Below are 20,832 nucleotides of genomic sequence, written 5' to 3'. Positions count from 1 at the left end.
GAACCTTACAGCGCAGTACAGCCCTTTGGCCCTCGATGTTGCATTGACCTGTGGAACCAATCTGAAGCCCATCTACCCTACACTATTCCATTCTCGTCCATATGTCTATCCAATGACCATTTAAATGTGCTTAAAGTTGGCAAGTCTACTACTATTGCAGGCATTGCGTTCCATGCTTCTTCTACTCACTGAGTAAAGAAATTACCTCTAACATCTGTCCTATATCTATCAACCCGTAAGTTAAATCTATGTCTCCTAGTGCTAACCATTGCTATCTGAGGAAAAAGGCTCTCACTGTCCAAACTATCTAACCCTCTGACTATCTTATATATCTCAATTAAGTCACTTCTCAACCTTCTTCTTTCTAACAAAAAACAGCCTCAAGTCCCTCAGTCTTTCCTCGTAAGACCTTCCCTCCATACGTAAGACCTTCCCTCCATACCAGGCAACATCCTTGTAAATCTCCTCTGAACCCTTTCCAAACCTTCCACATAATTCCAATAATATGGTGACCAGAACTGTACGTAATACTTCAACTGCGGCCACACCAGAGTTTTGTACAGCTGCAGTATAATCTCATGGTTCCAAAACTCAATCACTCTACCAATAAAAGCTAACACACCGTATGCTCTCTTAACAACCCTATCAACCTGGCTGGCAACTTTCAAGGATCTATGTACCTGGGCACTGAGATCTCTCTGCTCATCTACACTACCAAGAATCTTACAATTAGCCCAGTACTCTGCATTCCTGTTGTTCCTTCCAAAGTGAATCACCTCACACTTTTCGGCATTAAACTCCATTTGCCACCTCTCAGCCCAGCTCTGCAGCTTATCTATGTCTCTCTGTAAACGATAACATGCTTCATCAATTTCCACAACTCTACCGACCTTAGTGTCATCTGCAAATTTACTAACCCATCCTTCTATGCCCTCATCCAGATCATTTATAAAAATGACAAACAACAGTGGACCCAAATCAGATCCTTGCAGTACCCCACCAGTAACTGAGCTCCAGGATGAATATTTCACATCAAGCACCACCGTCCATCTTTTTTCAGATAGCCAATTTCTAATTCAAACCGCTATATCACCCTTAATCCTGTGCTCTGTATCTTATGCAACAGCCAACCATGGAGAACCTTATCAAATGCCTTACTGAAATCCATATAAACCACATCAACCACGTTATCCTCATACACCTGTTTGGTCACCTTTTCAAAGAACCCTGAAGTTTGTGAGGCACGTCACAAAACCGTGTTGGACTATCCCGAATCAACTTATTCCTTTCCAGATGATTATAACTCCTATCTCTTATAACTCTTTCCAACACTTTACCCGCAACCGAAGTAAGGCTCACAAGTCTAGAATTTCCAGCAGCTTCCTGTGGCTCCCCGCATAACATCCCTTCTTTGTCTTTGAGTGGGCCTACTCTTTCCCTTGCTGCCTTCTTTCTTCTTATATATGTATAAAAGGCCTTGGGGTTCTCCTTGAACCTGTTTGCTAATGACATTTCATGGCCTCTTTTAACCTTCCTAATTCTGTGTTTAAATGCCTTCCCAGTTTATCTATATTCCTCAAAGGCTTCATCAATTTGTAGATGCCTAGACCTATTGAATGCTTCATTTTTCCTTTTGACTAAGCTTAAAATTTTCCTTGTCATCCATGGTTCCTCAATCCTGCCATTCCTATCCTTCAGTTTTGCGGGGACATGCATGCCCTGTACTTGAATCAACTGGTCATTAAAAGCCTCCCAGGCATGCCAGACGTGGATTTGCCCCCAAACAACTGTTCCCAATCCACATTCCCCAGTTCCTGTCTAATTTGGATGTAATTGACCTCTGCCCAATTAACAACCCTCACTCGAGGGCCACTTTTGGCCTATCTACTCGACATCGCATGGTATGTGAGTCTCCAAGCAACTGAAGGTAAAAGCGCAGGAACGCTGGCTGTGCAGAATTGAGTTAAAAATCACACAACACCAGGTTATAGTCCAACAGGTTTAATTGGAAGCACAGAATTGAGCAGAGTAACTGCCCCAGGAAATAGCAAGCCAACCCAACTTTAATAGCTGAGCGGACTTTGGACAACAAGAAGATGGATGGGTCCGATTTGAACTCTGCGTTAGTGGGTGGCTTTTGAATGAGACAAAGCTTCGCCCACCTACAGGGCTGCCTCAAATATCCTCCCGAGCTATCGGGTTGAAGGAGAGGGCTGCTGCTTTTGAGTAGAAACAAAAGATTCCCCCCAGAAAGAAAAGGGGTGCTGGTTAGACCGGAACTTCTTCAAAGTCAGATTTGAGAGTGGATGCCAGCACATAGTGTGTTTGTCTCACCATGTCCTCAGGACACATGACGTTCGGACATGTCGATACTGACGTGGGGGATGTTTTTTTTAAGAGTGGAGATGCACAAGCAGTGAAAGTCCACCAGGATCTGAATTGTCGAGTTGAGATCGTGTGGACCAGCATGCTGGGTTTCAATCTGTGTCAGTGCCGAGGAGAGGAAAGACCGCCGCGGAAGATCAGTATGAGGCACCCTCCCTGCATACTCGCACTGTCCCTGTTCCTGCTCTCCTGCTCCTGTGTCTCGCAAGGTACCAGTGTTACTTTCCACCTCTCCGCCTCCTCTTCTCCTTTGTTCTTTTCTAATTATATTTCTGACAGCATTGTCTTACTTGGTTCCATTCAAAGTGTTTTTTTTTCAATTCCTTTAAACTTCAGTCTTTCTATTCTTTTTAAATCGTTTCTAGTTTTATTCCGTTACAAAAAAAACACCGTCTATTACCGTTGATTTCACTCTTAAGTTTTAGAGAAAGCCTTTGATTTGTTTATGCAATAAACAACGCGTACCTCGGCATAAGTAGTATTGCTTAACAAGGTGCAATATTGTACAATATCAATGATTAGTACTTAGTTATAACATAAAAGTAGCATGCAAAAAACACACTATTCAACTAACTTATTTGATGTAGTCTTGAAGGAGAGGAAAACAAATCACTAAATTCCAGGAAAGGACCATGTTTCTTTCGGTGTGAAATCTCATTGTTACATGCTTCAGGAGAGAACTACATTTAGTGTATTCGTTCTAACTAAAATCTGGTTTACAGTTTTGGTTTCAAATTCATAAAATATAATACTATTTTTGTAAGACATATTTTTGTGATAACATATTTTTTTAAATCTGCATTTGAGTAGTAAACCTAACACTGGATTTCAAGTTGAAGCAATTGTAAATTCAATCTGTAATCTAAACTAACATTTGAGTTTGGTCACCCTGTTTTGCCACTTTACAGACAGATGGGAGTACAATGTGGCAACAGGATTCTTCAGGTCAGAGAACTGAAAGTGCAACATTTACTATCTTAATGATAGTAACTATAGACAATATACAGGATCAATAGCCAGAGGCAAATATACAATAACAGTTATAATTCTCAAATCAGCCTTTCAGTATGGTGTACATTCCTTTGTAGTCAGTTTTTCTTTAATGCAAACATATTATAATAGTTCTACTCATGGAAGTAAAATGTTCTCACCTTGAGAATGTTATATGTTGTATCCTCAATTCACAATGTTTTCTGAGGACGTTTTTCACATAACTTAGAAGAAGGCAAACCCTTAGCTATCTATGGTTAAACAGAAAAAAACCTGATAGTTCTAGTTTGTCTAGCTCACCTATTTCTTGAAATTAATAATCAAAATAAACGTGCTAAAAGCCAAATTCATAATCTGTTTTATTATAAGTCACTTATCCAAAGTTTATAGTCTAATGGTAACAATTTTTAGTAACAACTGTTTCTTATAGATTTCTTTGATAGATTTCTCCAAAGAATGAATTGCATTAATGCCTATATGAGATTACACTAAATCTCTGTTTCTCCACCTCTCTGCTATTCTCCAAAATGGAATTATAATTTACTTCTTTATCTGAACTTCTTAACAAGTGTCAAGGGTCCTAATGATTCCATCTTTGATTCAGTGTCATTTTTTGTCTGATTATATATTTTCAAAGTGTTTTCTAATATTTTACCAAACTAGAGGCGTTAAAGCAAGATGTTATTATTTTTGAATCAATGCTGGTTAGTAGCAAGAAGCAAAAAATGTTTTGGGATAATTTTAACTTTCTCTGGCAATATTAAACTGGTGATAGCAAACCAGTACCCTTATTACATCTCACCTTTTATTTACATTATTGTCATTTGCTATTGGCTGCTTTATCCTATCACACGGAAGCTAAAATTACTTCATTATTCTTAAAAATAATAATAAAAATTGAGTTAAAACCAAGTATTAAATTTTGTTGTATCAGCTATTGTATGACATTTGTAGTTTCTGGTATATTGTTGGTGTACACAATCTTATGTCTAACTTATTTTGCAGATGTTCTTGCATCACCCCAACGGTTTCCAGCAGAACAAGAGCTACGTCTGCGGAGTGAGGTAATTGTAGCCAAACTGAAATTGAATGAATCAATGAACCAAACCCAGTTCTATTAATGAAAATGAGGAAGCAAGGGGTTAAAAAATGTGTTGTGTGGCACACTGCAAGTAGTGAAAACTGTTGATATGGAAGATGTGATTATCTGGGAATTATGTCCTACTGGATTTGCCAGATTGAAGAACCACATCTATAATGCATTTGTTCACAGTTCTTGGACAATAAACAATGTAGTCCTCCTGTAAATATCACAGATATGCCAACTCCATCAAACACTTCATGAGTTTTAGCAGCTATTTTACAAAAAATGTAAATGCTTTAAAAAGTAATCATTATTTTGCATTTTAATAAATGTGATTAAGGCACATCTTAAGTATTGAATATTCTGAGAGATCAAGAGAAATACAACAATCAATGTAAATGTAAAAGTTGTACTCTATACATATCCTCTCATTTTGTATTTATCAACATTATATTTGCTTAAAGTCATAGAGATGTACAGCACAGAAACAAACACTTGGTTCCAACTCGCCCATGACAAACAGTTATCCCAACCTAATCTAGTTCCACCTGCCAGCACCTGGTCAATATCCCTCCAAACCCTTCCTATTCATATATCCATCCAAATGCCTTTTAAATGTTGTAATTGTACCAGCCTCCACCACTTCCTCTGGCAGCTCATTCCATACATGCACCACCTTCTGTGTGGAAAAGTTGCCCCTTAGGTCCCTTTTATATCGTTCCCCTCTCACTCTAAACCTATGCCCTCTTATTCTGAACTCCCCCACCCCAGGGAAAAGACTTTGTCTATTTATCCTACCCATTCCCCTCATGATTTTATAAACCTCTATAAGGTCATCCCTCAGCCTCCAACACTCCAGGGAAAACAGCCCCAACCTATTCAGTCCCTCTCTATAGCTCAAATCCTCCAATCCTGGCAACATCCTTGTAAATCTTTTCTGAATCCCTTCAGGTATCACAACATCCATTCGATAGGAAGGAGACTAGCATTGCACATGGGACAATTAAAAAATCCCACTGACCATCTACAAATTGAATGAGTAACTACAATCAGTATACAAATAAAATCCCACATATATTCATTAAAAGCATAATAATCACAAGGTGAGTTCTTTTACACCTTCAAGTTAAATAAAATCTATCAAGGTTAGTTCTTTTTTTGCATTTTAACATTCTTTGTATCTCCGTGGACTTCTTCTATTTTCATAGTCATAGAGATTTACAGGACAGATACGGGCCCAACTTGTCAATACGGATCACGTTTCTTAAACTGAACTAATCCTATTTGCCTACAATGTAGCCCATGTCCCTCTAAGCCTTTCCTACCCATATACCTGTCCAAATATCTTTTAACTGTTGTAATTATATCTGTTTCTTTCTCTTCCTCTGGCAGTTTGTTCCACATGTGCATTACCCTATTAGTGAAAAAGTTACCCCTCAGGTCCCCTTAAAATCTTTCTCATCTCACCTTAAACCTGTGCCCTCTAGTTTTGGACTCCCCACCCCTGAGAAAAAGACCTTGACTATTCACCTTTTTTGATGCTTCTCAAATTTTGTAAACCTTTATAAGTTCACCCTTATATGCTATGTTAAGATCTTTTTTGTTATATTGTGTGCAATATATTTATAACCTAACGTTGCATAGATCCAAGTAGCTTCATCCTGTTTCTCTTTTAGAAATTCTCTGCCTATTTCTTGTTGTAGTGCTTTTGGAATGTTGCTAAGCTGAATTAAGCAAAGTTCTAGTAGAGGCATGCCTTATTTGCCAATGCTAATATCTCAACTATTTCTTTTAGATAGATGACCTGTGTTCTTCCTTTCTTTCTGCAGTTCCTCAGTCACAGGTGAGAACCAATGTGTCAGTCCAATCATACTTACAGAAGAGTTAATGAAACTGTTTCTGAAAAATTTTCCCTTTGTTTTTTCAGCCATCCAGTACACTCAAAGAACTGTGTTATATGGCCTTGACAATCCTGGAGCGGCCTCAGGTAGTTATTTCTTTATATCAATGTGGCAGGAATTTTGTGAAATAAAATGTAAGGAATTTGAACTTATTGTATACTTACCATTGACCCAATTGATGCTTTTAATTTTAGAAACAAGCAACAAAGAGGTCACTTAAATGGACAATTGGGAAAAACGATTTATATGATTATCCTTCTCTGTCAAAAAGGCCCTACCAAATATTTGCAGATCCAGACTACTACTGTATCCAGTTTTAGAATGTTGTGCCATTGGGAAGATTGTAAAACCATAAGAAATAGGAACAGGAGTAATTCACCTGCTCCCTCGAGCTTGCTCTGCCATTAGGTCCATGGTTGTTATGCAATTCCTCACATCCACTTTCCAGGCCCTACTCTGTAACCCTTGTTTCCCCTACTGAGCAAGAATCTATTTCAGCTGTAAATATATACAAAGATTTTGTCCCTACAGCTCTCTGTGGCAAATGATTCAAAGACTGCCAACACTCAGAGAAGAAATTCCTCCTCATCTCAGTTTTAAACTGGCACTCCTTTATTCTGAGACTACACCCTCTGGTCCTACACTGTTACAAGAAAAGAAATATCCTCTCCATATTTAACCTGCCAAGACCCTTAAGGATCCTATATGTTTTATGAGGTCACTTCCCATTCTTCTAAACTCCAATGAGTAGAATCCCAACCTATTTAGCCCTTGCTTATAAGACAATTCCCCATACTGGATATCATCCTATCAACCTTCTCTGAACTGCCTCCAATGTAAAGAATCATTCCCTAAATGAGGGGACCATAACTGCTCACAATATTCCAGTTGTGATCTCACCATCACCTTTAGACAGTAGCAATAAGACTTCCCAACTCTTACACTCCAACTCCCTTGAAATAAGGGCTAACATTACATGAACCTTCCTGGTTACCTGCTGCATCTGGGTGCTAGCTTTCTGCGTTTCATGCACAAGTACCCCCAAGTCCCTTTGTGTTGCAGCTTTCTGCAGTTTTCTCCAATGAAATAATACTCTATTTTTGTGTTCTCCCTTGCAAATTTAATTTATTTGAAATCACTAGCTTTTGAAGCGCTGCTTCTTCATCAGGTGGTTAAGTGGCATTTTGAAAGCTATTGATTCCAAATAAACCTGTTGGACTATAACCTGGTGTTGTGTGATTTTTAACTTTGTCCACCCTAGTCCAACACCAGCACTTCTAAATCTGTGTAAATTGTTTGTAAACTGTCTGTATCCCTCTCATAACCTGCCTTTCCACCTATTTTTGTGCCATTTACAAATTTGGCTACAGTACATTTACTTCCTTCCTCCAGGTCATTAATATATATTATAAACAGCTGCAATTCCAGCTCTGATCCCTCTGGAACCCCACATTTTGCAAACTGTAAAAGAACCCATTATCCCCATTCGCTGTTTCCTGCCCACTAACTAATTCTCTATCCATACAATATACTACTTTGAAGACTATGGGCTCATATGATTTATCCTTTCGTGAGGTACCTTGTTGAAAGCCCTCTGGAAGATCAAATACAACACATCAACAAGTCCCCCTCTATTCATTTTGGTTGAGAATTACTCAAAAAATTCTAATAAATTCGTCAGGCACGACTTCCCTTTCATGAAGCCATGCTGACTCTGCTTGATTAGATTATGATTTTCTGAATGTTCTGCTTTTACTTCCTTAATAATTGATTCCAATACTTTTCCAACAATAGATGTTAGCTAATTGGTCAATTGCCAATTGACCTTTCTGAATATGAGTATCACATCAGTAGTTTTCCAATCCTTTGTACTTCTCCAGACTCCTGTGAGTTTTGAAAGAATGCAGTCAATGAATTTACTATTTTAGGACCCCAGGAGGAAACCATCAGGGCCAGGGGACTCATCTGCCTTTAGCCTCATTAGTTTGCCAATACTACTTGTTTAGTGATTGTGATGGTACTTAATTCCTCCCCTATATTCTTTAATATTAGTAGGATTTTGAAGTATCTTTCATCATAAAGTTTTTATATTCCTTGCTAGTGTGCCCTCGTATTTTATTTTCTCTGTCTTTATTATCTTCTTTGACTTCCTTTGCTAAATTCTGAATCTATCCCAGTCTTTCCTTTCACTCTTTCAGGAATATACTTTATCTGGATTCTTGTTATCTCATTTCTGAAGGCTTCCCATTTTCCAGCCGTCCCTTTACCTGTGAACATCTGCCCCCAATTAGCTTTTGAAAGTTCTTGCCTAATACCGTCAAAATTGGCCTAAATCCAATTTAGAGCTTCAACTTTTAGATCTGGTCTATCCTTTTCCATCACTATTTAAAATCTAACAGAATTATGGTCACTGGCCCCAAAGTGCTCCCCCACTGACACCTCGATCACCTGCCCTGCTTATTTCCCAAGAGTTGGTCAAGTTTTGCACCATCTCTAGTAGGTACAGCCATACATATTCCGCCTCACTTGACCTGATTTAACATTAAACAGGCACTTAGCTGGTTGACAAATGGGTCCTTGGCAGCTGCAGTAGACTGAGACTGAAGATCACTGCGGGAGCTCTGGACAAATAATAGGTGAGAAAGAATTACTAGGACCAGCTAGAGCAGCCCTGATGGAATGTGGGGCAAGAAATCTTCACATGTGCAGTCCTTGCCACTGGCTGCTGTTTTATTTATTGAGCACAAGCCACAGGCTTGCTTTACTGGAGGCCTGTCACATTCAGAAATTCAGAAGAGGCAGAATAAACCCTGAAGTGGACCTTTTGGGGCAAAAGGCACACCAGAAATAATTGGTCATGAGTGGAAGTGTGATGGGGTCTCCACTCTTACCTTCCTGCCAAACTATATGATTCCCCCTTCCAGATGTCCTTCAGAGGAACACTATGTTTAGTCATTGTGTCAATACTAGTGGAGAAATAGCCATCCAGACTCAGCCTATCTTCCTGCTTCTGCTATGAAGGGCTGGGGATTTCAGCATTTGAGGGAGACAGTCATGTATCATAGAATCCCTGCAGTGTGGAAGCAGCCCATTCAGTCCATTGAGTCCACACTGAGCATCCCACCCAGCCCCTCCCCATCCCTGGATCTATCATGGCCAATCCACCTAGCCTGCACTTCCCTGGTTACAATGGACAATTTAGCCTGGCTAATCCACCTAACCTACACATCTTTGCACTGTGGGAGGAAACTGGATCAACTGGAGCAAACTCTACACAGAAAGTCACTCATGTTCCTGGCACTGAGGCAGTAGTGTTAACCACTGGACCATCATGCTGGATGTTTTAAGTATAAAGCATATGTTTTAAATGTATTGAAAGTTTCTACTTCTAACACCCTGTCAGGCATTGAGTTCCAGATCCACGATCTTATGACGATGATCACTGCTTAAGTGCCAAGTTTATGGTCATAAATTAGACCTCCATAAATTACATATTTCCTCCACCATATGTAGTAAATTTTAAGTTTTAAGTAAGTTCCTCTTTAAAACACGACTCCAAGATTTTTGGTCAAGAGTCACACATCACCAGGTTATAGTCTAAGAGGTTTATTTGAAATCACAAGCTTTTGTGATGAAATAAAATTATGCATTAACATGTATACGTTTTTAAAATTTTAATTTGCTTTTATGTTTTTTTTTTGCTTACATTGTGCTTTAAGATGGAATATGTTTTAGTTGAAAATACCAAAATAATAGATAAGTATTTTGGAACTTTGCTCAGTGTTACTTGACAACAAGGGTGTGCTGGTATTTATACAGAATTTTGCTTAAGCAATCCACCTGTTTCAGTTGTGGTCTATCATAGATTTGGTCATGCAGTGCTATAGAGTCATATAGCATGGAAATAGGCCCTTTGGCCCAACTCATCCATGCCAGTCAGGTTTTCTAAACTGAACTTGTTCCATTTGCCGACATATGGTCCATTTCCCTCTAAACCTTTCCGATCCATTCATCTGTCCAAATGTCTGTTGGAACAGTACCTGCCTCTACCACTTCCTCTGGTAGCTCATGCCATACGTACACCATGTGAAACATTTGCTCCTCAAATCCCTTTCAAATCTTTTCCCTCTCACTTTACACCTATGCCGTCTTGTTTCAGACTCCCTGCCCTTGAAAAGACCTTGGCTATTCATCCTATCCATGCCACTCATTATTTTATAAACCTATATAAGGTCACCCCGATGGAAAAATGTCCCAGCCTTTTCAGCCTCTCCTTATAATTCAAGCCTTCCAGTCTCAGTAACATCCTTGCAAATCTTTTCTGTATCTTTTCCAGTTTAATAACATCCTTCCTCTAGCAGCATGAACAGAATTGTATGCAGTATTCCAAAAGTAGCCTTACCAATGTCTTGTACAGCTGTAAAACATAGATTCATGCAACACACAAAAAGCCCATCGAGTCTGCACCAATATAGCTACCACTAAAGGTACACTCATCCCAATTGTCCCATGTTCTTACATGTTGCTGCATTTGAAGTGCTCATCCAAATATTTTTTAAAGCTTATTAAGGTTTCCAGCCTACACTACATTCCCAGGCAGTACATTCCAGATTCCCATTGTCTGCTGAGTGAATTTTTTTTTCCAAAATCCCCACTGAATTTCCTGCCCCTTACTCTAAACCTATGCTCTCTTGTGATTGACCCATCATCTAAAGGAAACAGTTGTTTTCTATTTACCCTGTCCAGACCTGTCATAATCTTACACAGTTCAATCATGTCTCTCCTCAGTTTTCTCTGCTTTAAAGAAAACAATCCAAGCCTATCTGGTCTCTCATTATAGCTCCAGTTCTCCATCCTAGGCAACATCCTGGTGAACCTTCTTTGTACCCCCTCACGCTTTCACATGTAGTGAGGCAATCAGAAATGCACACAATACTCCAGTTGTGGCTTGACCAAGGCTCTGTACAACTACAACATTATCTCCTTGCTTGTACACTCAATGCCACAGCTGATGAAACCAAGTATCCCATCTGCTGCCTTACCTATCTCATTCATGTGCTCTGCTGACTTCAGGGATCTGCAAATAATTACTGAAAGATCCCTCCGTTCCTCTAAGCTACTCAGTATGCTGGCATTTATTAAATAATCCCTTATCTTGTTTCTTCTTCCAAAGTGCATCACCTCACACTTATCATGGTTAAATACTATCTGCCACTGGTCTGCCCATTTGACAAACCTATCGATATCTTCCTGCAAGGTATTTCTTCACTATTAACCACTCTACCAATCTTGGTGTTGCCTGCAAATTTGCTTAACATTCCCCGAATGTTTTCAGTTGTATCGTTTGTTAAAAAAACAAACAATAAGGTCCCAGTACTGATCCTTGTGGTACACTGCTGTCGCTCAAACAGCCTTCTACTACTACCCTTTGTGTCTTATTACTGAGTCAGTTTCTGACCCATCTCGCCAAGTTTCCCTCAGTTCAATGTGCTTTAACCTTCTCAATCAATCTCCCATGTGGAACCTTATCAAAAGCATTGGTAAAATCCATATAAACTACACCAATAAAACTTCCCTCATCCACACACTTGATCATGTTTTCGAAAAACTCTAACAAATTTGTTAGGCATGACCTCCATCTTACAATCCCTACTTAACTCTTACCTTTCCAAGTGGGTATTAATTCACTGCTCCAGAATTTTCCCCAATAATTTCTCGACCAGTAATGTGAGACTTACCAATCTGTAATTTTCTGGTTCATTTCTATCATCCTTCCTGAAAAGTGAAACCACATTACCCTTCCTCCCAACTCCTCTATTCAATGCTCTGATTGATGAAGTTAAAAATCACACAACATCAAGTTATAGTCCAACAGGTTTATTTAGAAGTACAAGCTTGCAGAGCGCTGTTCCTTCGTCAGGTAGCTAATATGGTAGGGTCATAGGACACAGAATTTATAGCAAAAGCCTCCACGTCCTGATTGATGAAGGCCAGCATGTCAACTGCCTTTTTCACCACCCTGTTTACTTGTGACCCCACTTGTAAGGAACTATGTATCTGCACTCCTAGGTCTCTCTAACCAAAAAAAGAGAAAATGCTGTAAAATCTCAGCAAGTCTGGCAGCATCTGTAAGGAGAGAAAAGAGCTGACGTTTCGAGTCTAACTGACACTTTGTCAAAGCTCGGAAGAGAAAAGAACTGATGTTTCGAGTCTAACTGACCCTTTGTCAAAGCTGAGGAGCTTTGCAGATGCTGCCAGACTTGTTGAGATTTTCCAGCATTTTCTCTTTTTCCAGCATCCGCAGTAATTTGCTTTTACCCCGAGGTTTCTCTGTTTGACAACACTCCTGGGGCCCTACCATTAATTGTGTAAGTCCTGTCCTGGTTTGGCTCATCAAAATGCAGGTGACGTAATTACAAGCTATGGAAATGTTTTGTTTCCATGCCTATCAAAACTGATTAAATAATGATGAATTGGACTACTCAAAACAGAACAAGAACCAGTGTGGGGCATTAGAACATGGAACATAGAACAGTACAGCACTGAACAGGCCCTTCAGCCCACAATGTTGTGCCAACCATTGATCCTCATGTGAGGTAAACCTAATGTACGAACCCTCAAATTTCTGTGACCATATACATGTCCAGCAGTCTCTTAAATATCCCCAATGACCTCGCTTCCACAACTGCTGCTGGCAACGCATGCCATGCTTCCACAACTCTCTGCGTAAAGAACCCGCCTCTGACATCCCCTCCATACTTTCCGCCAAACAGCTTAAAACTATGACCCCTCGTGCTAACAATTTCTGCCCTGGGAAAAAGTCTCTGGCTATCAACTCTATCTATGCCTCTCATTATCTTGTACACCTCAATTAGGTCCCCTCTCTTCCTTCTTTTTTCCAACGAAAAAAGTCTGAGCTCAGTCGACCTCAGTAAGATAAGCCCTCCATTCCAGGCAGCATCCTGGTAAACCTCCTCTGAACCCTCTCCAAAGCATTCACATCTTTCCTATAATAGGGCGACCAGAATTGGACACAGTATTCCAAGTGTGGTCTAACCAAAGTTTTATAGAGCTGCAATAAGACCTTACAGCTCTTAAACTCAATCCCCCGTTAATGAAAGCCAAAACACCATATGCTTTCTTAACAACCCTGTCCATTTGGGTGGCAATTTTAAGGGATCTATGTACCTGCACACCAAGATCCCGCTGTTCCTCCACACTGCCAAGAATCCTGTCTTTAATCCTGTACTCAACTTTAAAGTTCGACCTTCCAAAATGCATCACTTCGCATTTATCCAGGTTGAACTCCATCTGACACCTCTCAGCCCATCTCTGCATCCTGTCAATGTCACGCTGCAGCCTACAACAGTCCTCTATACTGTCAACAACATCTCCAAACTTTGTGTCATCTGCAAACTTGCTGACCCATCCTTCAATCTCCTCATCCAAGTCATTAATAAAAATTACAAAGAGTAGAGGCCCAAGAACAGAGCCCTGTGGAACACCACTCACCACTGACTTCCAGGCAGAATACTTTCCTTCCACAACCACTCGCTGTCTTCTGTTGACCAGCCAATTCTGTATCCATTCCCTGCATCCCATTCCTCCTGACCTTCTGAACGAGCCTACCATGTGGAACCTTATCAAATGCCTTGCTGAAGTCCATATACACCACATCCACTGCTCGACCCTCACCAACTTGTCTAGTAACATCCTCAAAGAACTGTTTTTAAATTTTATGTCTTCCATTAATAAATTAGTAATGAGAATCTTGTTCAACTTATATATTATTCTGGCTGAATTAATATGCGCCAAGAGTCGTGTTCTTGGATACTATTGAGTATTTCATTTCTGATGCTATGATTTTCTGATGTCATAGTGTTTGTGCATTGTTCAATGTATCCACCATGTGGCCTCATTCTATAAATATCTATGAATCTATGAATATATTTGGATTTCTGAAAGGCATTAGTTAAGGTACGTTACATAAGGCTCCTTAATAAGATAAGAGCCCATGGTTTTGGTGGTGATGTATGAACATGTATAGTGGTTCGGTTTAACTCATAGGCGACACAGAGTAGACAGATAGGGCACTTTCGAGATGACACCTTGTAAATAATGAGTAACACAGGGATCAGTGCTGGGGCCAGAATTATTTACAATTATATTAATGACTTGGATCAGAGAAGTGAATGTAATACCTCAAGTTGGTCGTCATACAAAAATAGGTGGGAAGGCAAGAGGTGAGGACAACACAAAGACTTTACAGAGGGAAATAGATAAGTTAAGTGAGTGGGTGAAACTCAGCAGATGGAATGTAATGTGGGAAAATACGACCTAATGCACGTTGGAAGGAGCTGAAATAATTTAAATGGAGAAAGATTGCAGAAATCTGTAGCATAGAGGGTTGGGGATCCTCATGCATAAATCTCAAAAGGCTAGCATCCAAGTTCAGTAGGTAATAGGGAAAGCAAATGGACTTAAGATGCAGAGAAACAAGCTGAGCTTGAGTGACTTCAGAGTCATGTAACTGCAACACTAAGATGTTGGCTTTCCACTATATGTGATGAAGTAGAAACTGAGACATTGGCTATCTGATGTTGAATCATGCATTTATTCACATGAAGTAGGCCATCACTTTGAGAAAAAAAGGATGAAGCTAAAGCTCTGTGCAATGCCCTTTGCCAGGTTCATCCTGATACATCCATGCTTTTTGGTAGCAGAATTTCTGACAGCCCTGTCAAGACACCGCACATTTCTATGTGCAATTCCATCAGGCTTTTCATACAATCTGTCCCATTGAAATCCTCATCTGAGTGTTCAGCAGAAGATCTCTTGTGCAGTGTCACCTTCCATTGATCTGCCATCTCCATTGCCCTTTTCCTCTAACATAGCTGCAGGCTACTTGTGTCTCATGATTAAGCTAATACTCATTTCAGCTCTATGCTATCTTCTGAAGTATGAATGATATCTGAGGTGATGGATACAGGTATAAGGTTGAGTGGAGTGTTTCATCACTATTAGTCTCTTTTTCCTCTTTTACTTCTCTCCTGTACCACTTTCTGATCAGCTGGCAGGTTTTGGATACCTGGAGACAGAAAGGTTGCTATGGCTTAAAAATTGCAGCGACCAGGAAAGGATGATTTGGCTAGGTCTGTTGACCTTAGAACTGAAGATGCTGAGGGTTAACATTCTGACATCTTTCAGCCCATTCCTTGCCCATAGCTTCAGTCAGTATGGTTACAATGATCTTGAGAATTGTCTCTTCCATTACGATGAAGATATGCAACTGTTCCCATTTCCCTCCAGTTAGCTACCCCTGCCTTCATACTGCAGTGGAAAGGAGTGTGCATCAGTGAGTACACTGCAATGGGCTTGGGTCATGTCTCTGTCATGATTAGGTATGATAGGAGATAAGAGATATGGGTGAGCTGAAGCTATGCATATTAGGTATGAGTTATGATTGACAGATTGTGACATGGTAGTTCAGTGGTTAGCTGCCACATAGCGCAGGGACCCTCAGGTGACTATCTGTGTGAAGTTTGTACATTCTCCCTGTGTCTGCGGGGTTTCCTCCAGGTGCTCCGGTTTCCTTGCATAGTCCAAAGATGTACAGATTAAGTGGATTGGCCATGCTAAATTGCCTTAGTGTCCAAGGATGTGCTGGCTGGGTGGATTAGCAATGGTTACAAATATAGAGAAGGGGGATGCATCAGAGCGGGCTGCTCTTCAGAGGGTCAGTATGGACTCAATGGGCTGAATGGTCTGTGTCCACACTGTAGGGGTTCTATGGTTGTTGCTAGGTGAATGGTGTCGGTGTGGTGAAGTGTATGAGACTAACGTGCAGTTGGTAAGATATGGCATTTGAAGGTGTATTGACTGACCTTGATTACTTGCGTGAAGTTCATTGAAATTTCAGCATTGCCATTACCCCTAAGGGCAACATTGCTAACATTGCCTTCTCAGAGTTGGTTTGGTGGATCTCCTGCCTCCCTGCGGAGATAAGACCTCTTACTTTTTCTATTGATACACAGCACTAATACTTTCAGTAGTATGTAAAAGAATCTTGGAACCTCCTCTCTGCCATGATGGGCCATTGTCATCTCTTTTCCAGCTCCAAGTCATTGGTGTGATGAACCCCAGCACTTGCTGCAGCCAAAACTTACCATCACTCATTGCATGCTTTGTACCAGCTGGATGTTACAAAGATAGAGATGAATACATAACCACAGAGTCTACCTGCTGCTTACTTTGGAATATCAGGGACTGGTTACCTGCATCCATTTTCAAGCCTTGTCCAATCTTTCTACCTATGTATTACTTTCTATGGATTGTCTTGCTTGATAGATTATAAATTTAAGTATAACTAGTGGTCCAACATTAATACCAGGCAATCTATTTACAGGATTCACAAGACAAGGGTGAAAACAAAAGGGTAAGCATTATAAATTGCAGACTTTAAAACAGAGTATGTATATATGAGTAGTCTTAAGTAATTAATATATTTGACGATAAAATACTTCTTTTTTTTGTGCAGTTCTTATTTCATTATTCTAAGACCCATGACACAGGCAACTCTAATTTTATGGTAAGTGATGTGGAGGACATCTTAAACTGTCTGGTAAGATTGTGTTAAAGCCTAACTTTCACTCCACTCTAGACATTAACTTCCAAGTTAGTGATCATTAAACCATACCACCAAGGCTTAAGGTTATTATTTTTCTGTTTATTGCAGAAGCTATTGTCACTACATTATTACAGCTTTGCTGGCTCAATCGGTGAGAGGAGATTTGATATTGCTTTTTAGAATTCCTAGCTGTAATTCCAGAAGAACATAACATTAACTCAGCATTCTGCATCCTCTGAAGATGCTAGCTTTTAATTTCTTCATCACAATAATGAATATTGAATGTGGGAACACATATAATTAAAACATCAGAAACTAATTATATTCAGACAAGCCTAGAGACCTTTTTTATTATTTTTCTTAAGGCAATAGTCTTGTGACAACACTTATCACAATGAAGTCCAGCTGCTCTACTTCAGAAGTTGCCTTGGTCCCAGTGGTGGCTACTGCTTGAATTTGGTGCTGTTGGGACTGCTGGCTAATGTTGACAGCCCACTGAGCATTAAATAGCTGCAGGTAGCTCATATTTGCAGGGATAGATTCCCTGACAAATCTTCAGAGGGAAGTATAGGAAATCCTGTCATCTGAAAAGTCTGACAATGTGTGTTTATAAGATTCAGAAACATTCTCTCACTTTGCAAATGCTGGGAATATTAAAGGAGTCATATCACATTTGCTTCTTCTGACTTGAATTTAGGAACTTACAAGCGTATGTCAATCTCTAAATGTTGTCAGGGTTTGTATATTTACAGTAATTAATTATTGTAACATAGAGGCAAGAGGTGAGAAATTGGGCTCACTATAACTGTTTTTTGATTGCTACATGTGACTTTCAAGCTCAGACATGATGCTGCTGGCACAGATCTATAGGATCATGCTGGACATCTTTGCCATGATGACAAGAGTCTGAGCTTCCACTTCAGCATCCAGTCATAAGTTAACTGCTGCAATGTGATGAAGCATACGGCATCAGCATTTATCCCCAAGTGTGCGAATTGCGTTGGTTACCATTTCAGTGTTGATAAAAATGGAATTTAAGTTGAGTGCAAAACTCTGTTCTAAGTTGATAATGGAACACACCTTGATAGTGATTGTAAGATTTTTGTCCAGTTTCCTAATGTATCACCTACCTTTTGGTCCATACCCATCAACATTATTCTGCGGATTGTCTCATCAATGTTCATATCTGAGTCTTCTGCAGTAGAAGTTGTTTGCAGCATGATACTCCAGAACCTGCACTGACTCCTCTGGCGGTCTATGGCTAGTGTATGATCACATGTTGATCTGTTCCTATGTTCTATTCAGATACATTTAGTGTCAATATCTGAGCTAGTAGCTGTGAGCACAAAATGTCTATGATGCAGTCGGAGAGATGAAGAAGGAATGGGAATAGGAAAGAATTATGTATGAGGAATTATATATGAGGAAACCAGCAATGATGGTTTTAGCCCTGCCATTGTCCATTCCCTAATTATTGGGCATTCTATTAATACTTAGCATCATCACTTCCATTGTTGGGTTAGGATCCACACGTGCACTTATTCCCTCCGGTTAGCTCCTGCTGCTTCCAGCAGTGTGTGACCTTTTGCTCTGAAAGAGAGCAAAGTGTATGTAAAGTCACTGTTATTGTTGAACAGCTTGAAGTGTTTGCAATCTGTGAGAAGTGGGTGTGAAGTTTATAGCAATGCTAAATGTGTGAGGATGATTTAAACTAATGTCAATTATGATGGATAGAAAGAATTGGCAAGTGAGTGGTGGGGCTGGTGTGATTTGATCAGTATATAACACGAGTGATGCAGTTGGCGGGGTATGACATTGAAAATTGACTTTAAACCTCTGGCATTGTCACAATATTAGTCCCCTGCTGAAGTGTCCAGTTACTGAACAACATGGTTATTCTGGCTGAATGCTGAGGTCATGGTAATGACCAGGTAGCTCAAAGGTTTGTACTGCAAATGTTGCAACTAACAGCATGAATGAATTGTGCATTGTGATTCCCATGTTTGTTTTCAGAAAGTATCCAAATTAACCTAAGATGCAATTGTGCTTAATTCTAATTAATTTCATGATAGTAATGTCTTCTCCATTATTGTCAATGATGACAGATTATGGTTCGTCACCAATTTATGTATTTTGTGAATTCAGTTCTCATGAAGAATTATTCTCTGCACATATTATCGTACTGACCTGGTAACAATCTAGTAAATCTTCTCTGAATGACCTCCAATGCATTTACATCTATTCTTAAATAAGGAGACCAAACATTCTCACAGTATTCAATGTATGGTCTCACTAATGCCCTATTTAGCTGAGTATACCATCCTTAATTTTATGTTCAATACCTCTCATGATAAAGGATAATTTTCCATTCATCATTGTACTTACTTTCCAACTTGCTAAATTACTAAATTTATGCGACTCATGCACCAGAACAATTAGATCCCTGTACACATTGTTCTCCATTTAAGTAAGTCTTTCAAATGTCTGACTGGCTTTAAATAATTTACGGTTCACTTGACCATCTAAGAGGAAGTGAGGACTGCCGATGCTGGAGATCAGAGCTGAAAATGTGTTGCTGGAAAAGCACAGCAGGTCAGGCAGCATCCAAGGAGCAGGAGAATCGATGTTTCGGGCATGAGCACTTCTTCAGGAATGAGGAAAGTGTGTCCAGCAGGCTCAGATAAAAGTAGGGAGAAGGGACTTGGGGGAGGGGCGTTGGAAATGCGATAGGTGGAAGGAGGTCAAGGTGAGGGTCCCAGGACATGGTATTTCCTTGGCAACTCAACTGGTCCACTGTAGGCAGCATAATATGGGTAGTATGTAATGTGTTCATAGAGCAGGCTTCTATATATATCTTTTGCCTTTTTCAGTCTGATAGGGGCAGGACAAATATCATATAAGCATCTGAAAAATGTTGCATGATGACTTGGAAACCCTCTTCTATTCAACTGTGGCACAGTCCTCAGAGCTGTCAAATAGCTTCTAGTTAGCATGTTCCCAGTGCAGGAGAGATTATATAATTTTTCCATATCTTGAAGCAAATATATTCTCCTTTATTCAAGATTGTAAAGCATACATCAGCATTGAAGTAAACAAGGTATTAAACAAAAACAAAATGCAGTTACTGGAAATCTGAACTAAAAATGGAACATATTGTCAGTAGTTAGCAGGTCAGGTAAAATCTATGGAAGAAAAAGCCAAGTTAACTTTTCAGTTTAAAGAGATTTCGTCAAAACTGTAAAAAGTTAGAGCTGCAACAGATTTTTTTTAAGCACTAAAACAGGGAAGGGCAAGGGGTTGGGGAGGAGGCAAACAACAAAGGTACAGTATCCTATAGGGTTTAATGTCTAAGATATCAAATGGCAAAAGGGATGATGGTGCAAGTTAATGGACAAGTAAATGCATAAAATATGTGTCCACAGGAAGCATAATGATAATGTCAGCATCATCACAAACAGTTGTGCAATAAAATAGGAAATGTGGCGATGATCTGAAATGTTTTGAACTGAGTTTTGAATCTGGAAAAATGTAAAGAGCCTAAACATAAAAAGAAGGGTTTTGATACTTGAGTCTGCTCTTAGCTTCACTGAAATGTTGTATAAGTATGAGGACAGAGAGGTCAGAATTGGAGTGGAGTGGAGAATTAAACTGGTAGCTGATTGTTATGCATGCAGACTAAACAGACATGTTCCACAGAATGAGTACCCAACCTGTATTTATCTCCCAGTGTATAGGAAACTGCATTGTGAGTAGCAAATACAATACACTAAACTGGAAGAAGTACAATTCTTTGATTAAAGACAAAATACTGCACATGCTGGAAATCTGAAACAAACAGAGAAAGC

The 20,832-nt window shown here is 39.7% G+C and overlaps 1 protein-coding gene across 5 annotated transcripts in view; it reads left to right on the top strand.

The window, feature by feature from the left end:
- Positions 1-2,221: 2,221 nt before the first annotated feature.
- Positions 2,222-20,832, top strand: part of nmu (neuromedin U) — a 33,551-nt gene continuing 14,940 nt past the window's right edge. For 3 of the 5 annotated variants that reach the window (XM_072579722.1, XM_072579702.1, XM_072579682.1), the window contains exons 1-6: positions 2,222-2,594; positions 4,381-4,439; positions 6,255-6,302; positions 6,387-6,446; positions 16,766-16,795; positions 16,898-16,948. In XM_072579722.1, coding sequence (XP_072435823.1) covers positions 2,336-2,594; positions 4,381-4,439; positions 6,255-6,302; positions 6,387-6,446; positions 16,766-16,795; positions 16,898-16,948 — 507 coding nt within the window. In that variant the 5' untranslated portion in view covers positions 2,222-2,335. The remainder of the gene's footprint in view (positions 2,595-4,380; positions 4,440-6,254; positions 6,303-6,386; positions 6,447-16,765; positions 16,796-16,897; positions 16,949-20,832) is intronic. The other 2 variants (XM_072579712.1, XM_072579693.1) reach the window with 2 other exon arrangements.

The sequence above is a fragment of the Chiloscyllium punctatum genome, chromosome 1 (genome assembly GCF_047496795.1).
Source record: "Chiloscyllium punctatum isolate Juve2018m chromosome 1, sChiPun1.3, whole genome shotgun sequence".
NCBI classification, from domain to species: Eukaryota; Metazoa; Chordata; class Chondrichthyes; order Orectolobiformes; family Hemiscylliidae; genus Chiloscyllium; species Chiloscyllium punctatum.
The sequence above is the reverse complement of the archived record's forward strand: the minus strand, read 5'-3'. Positions and strand labels throughout refer to the sequence as shown.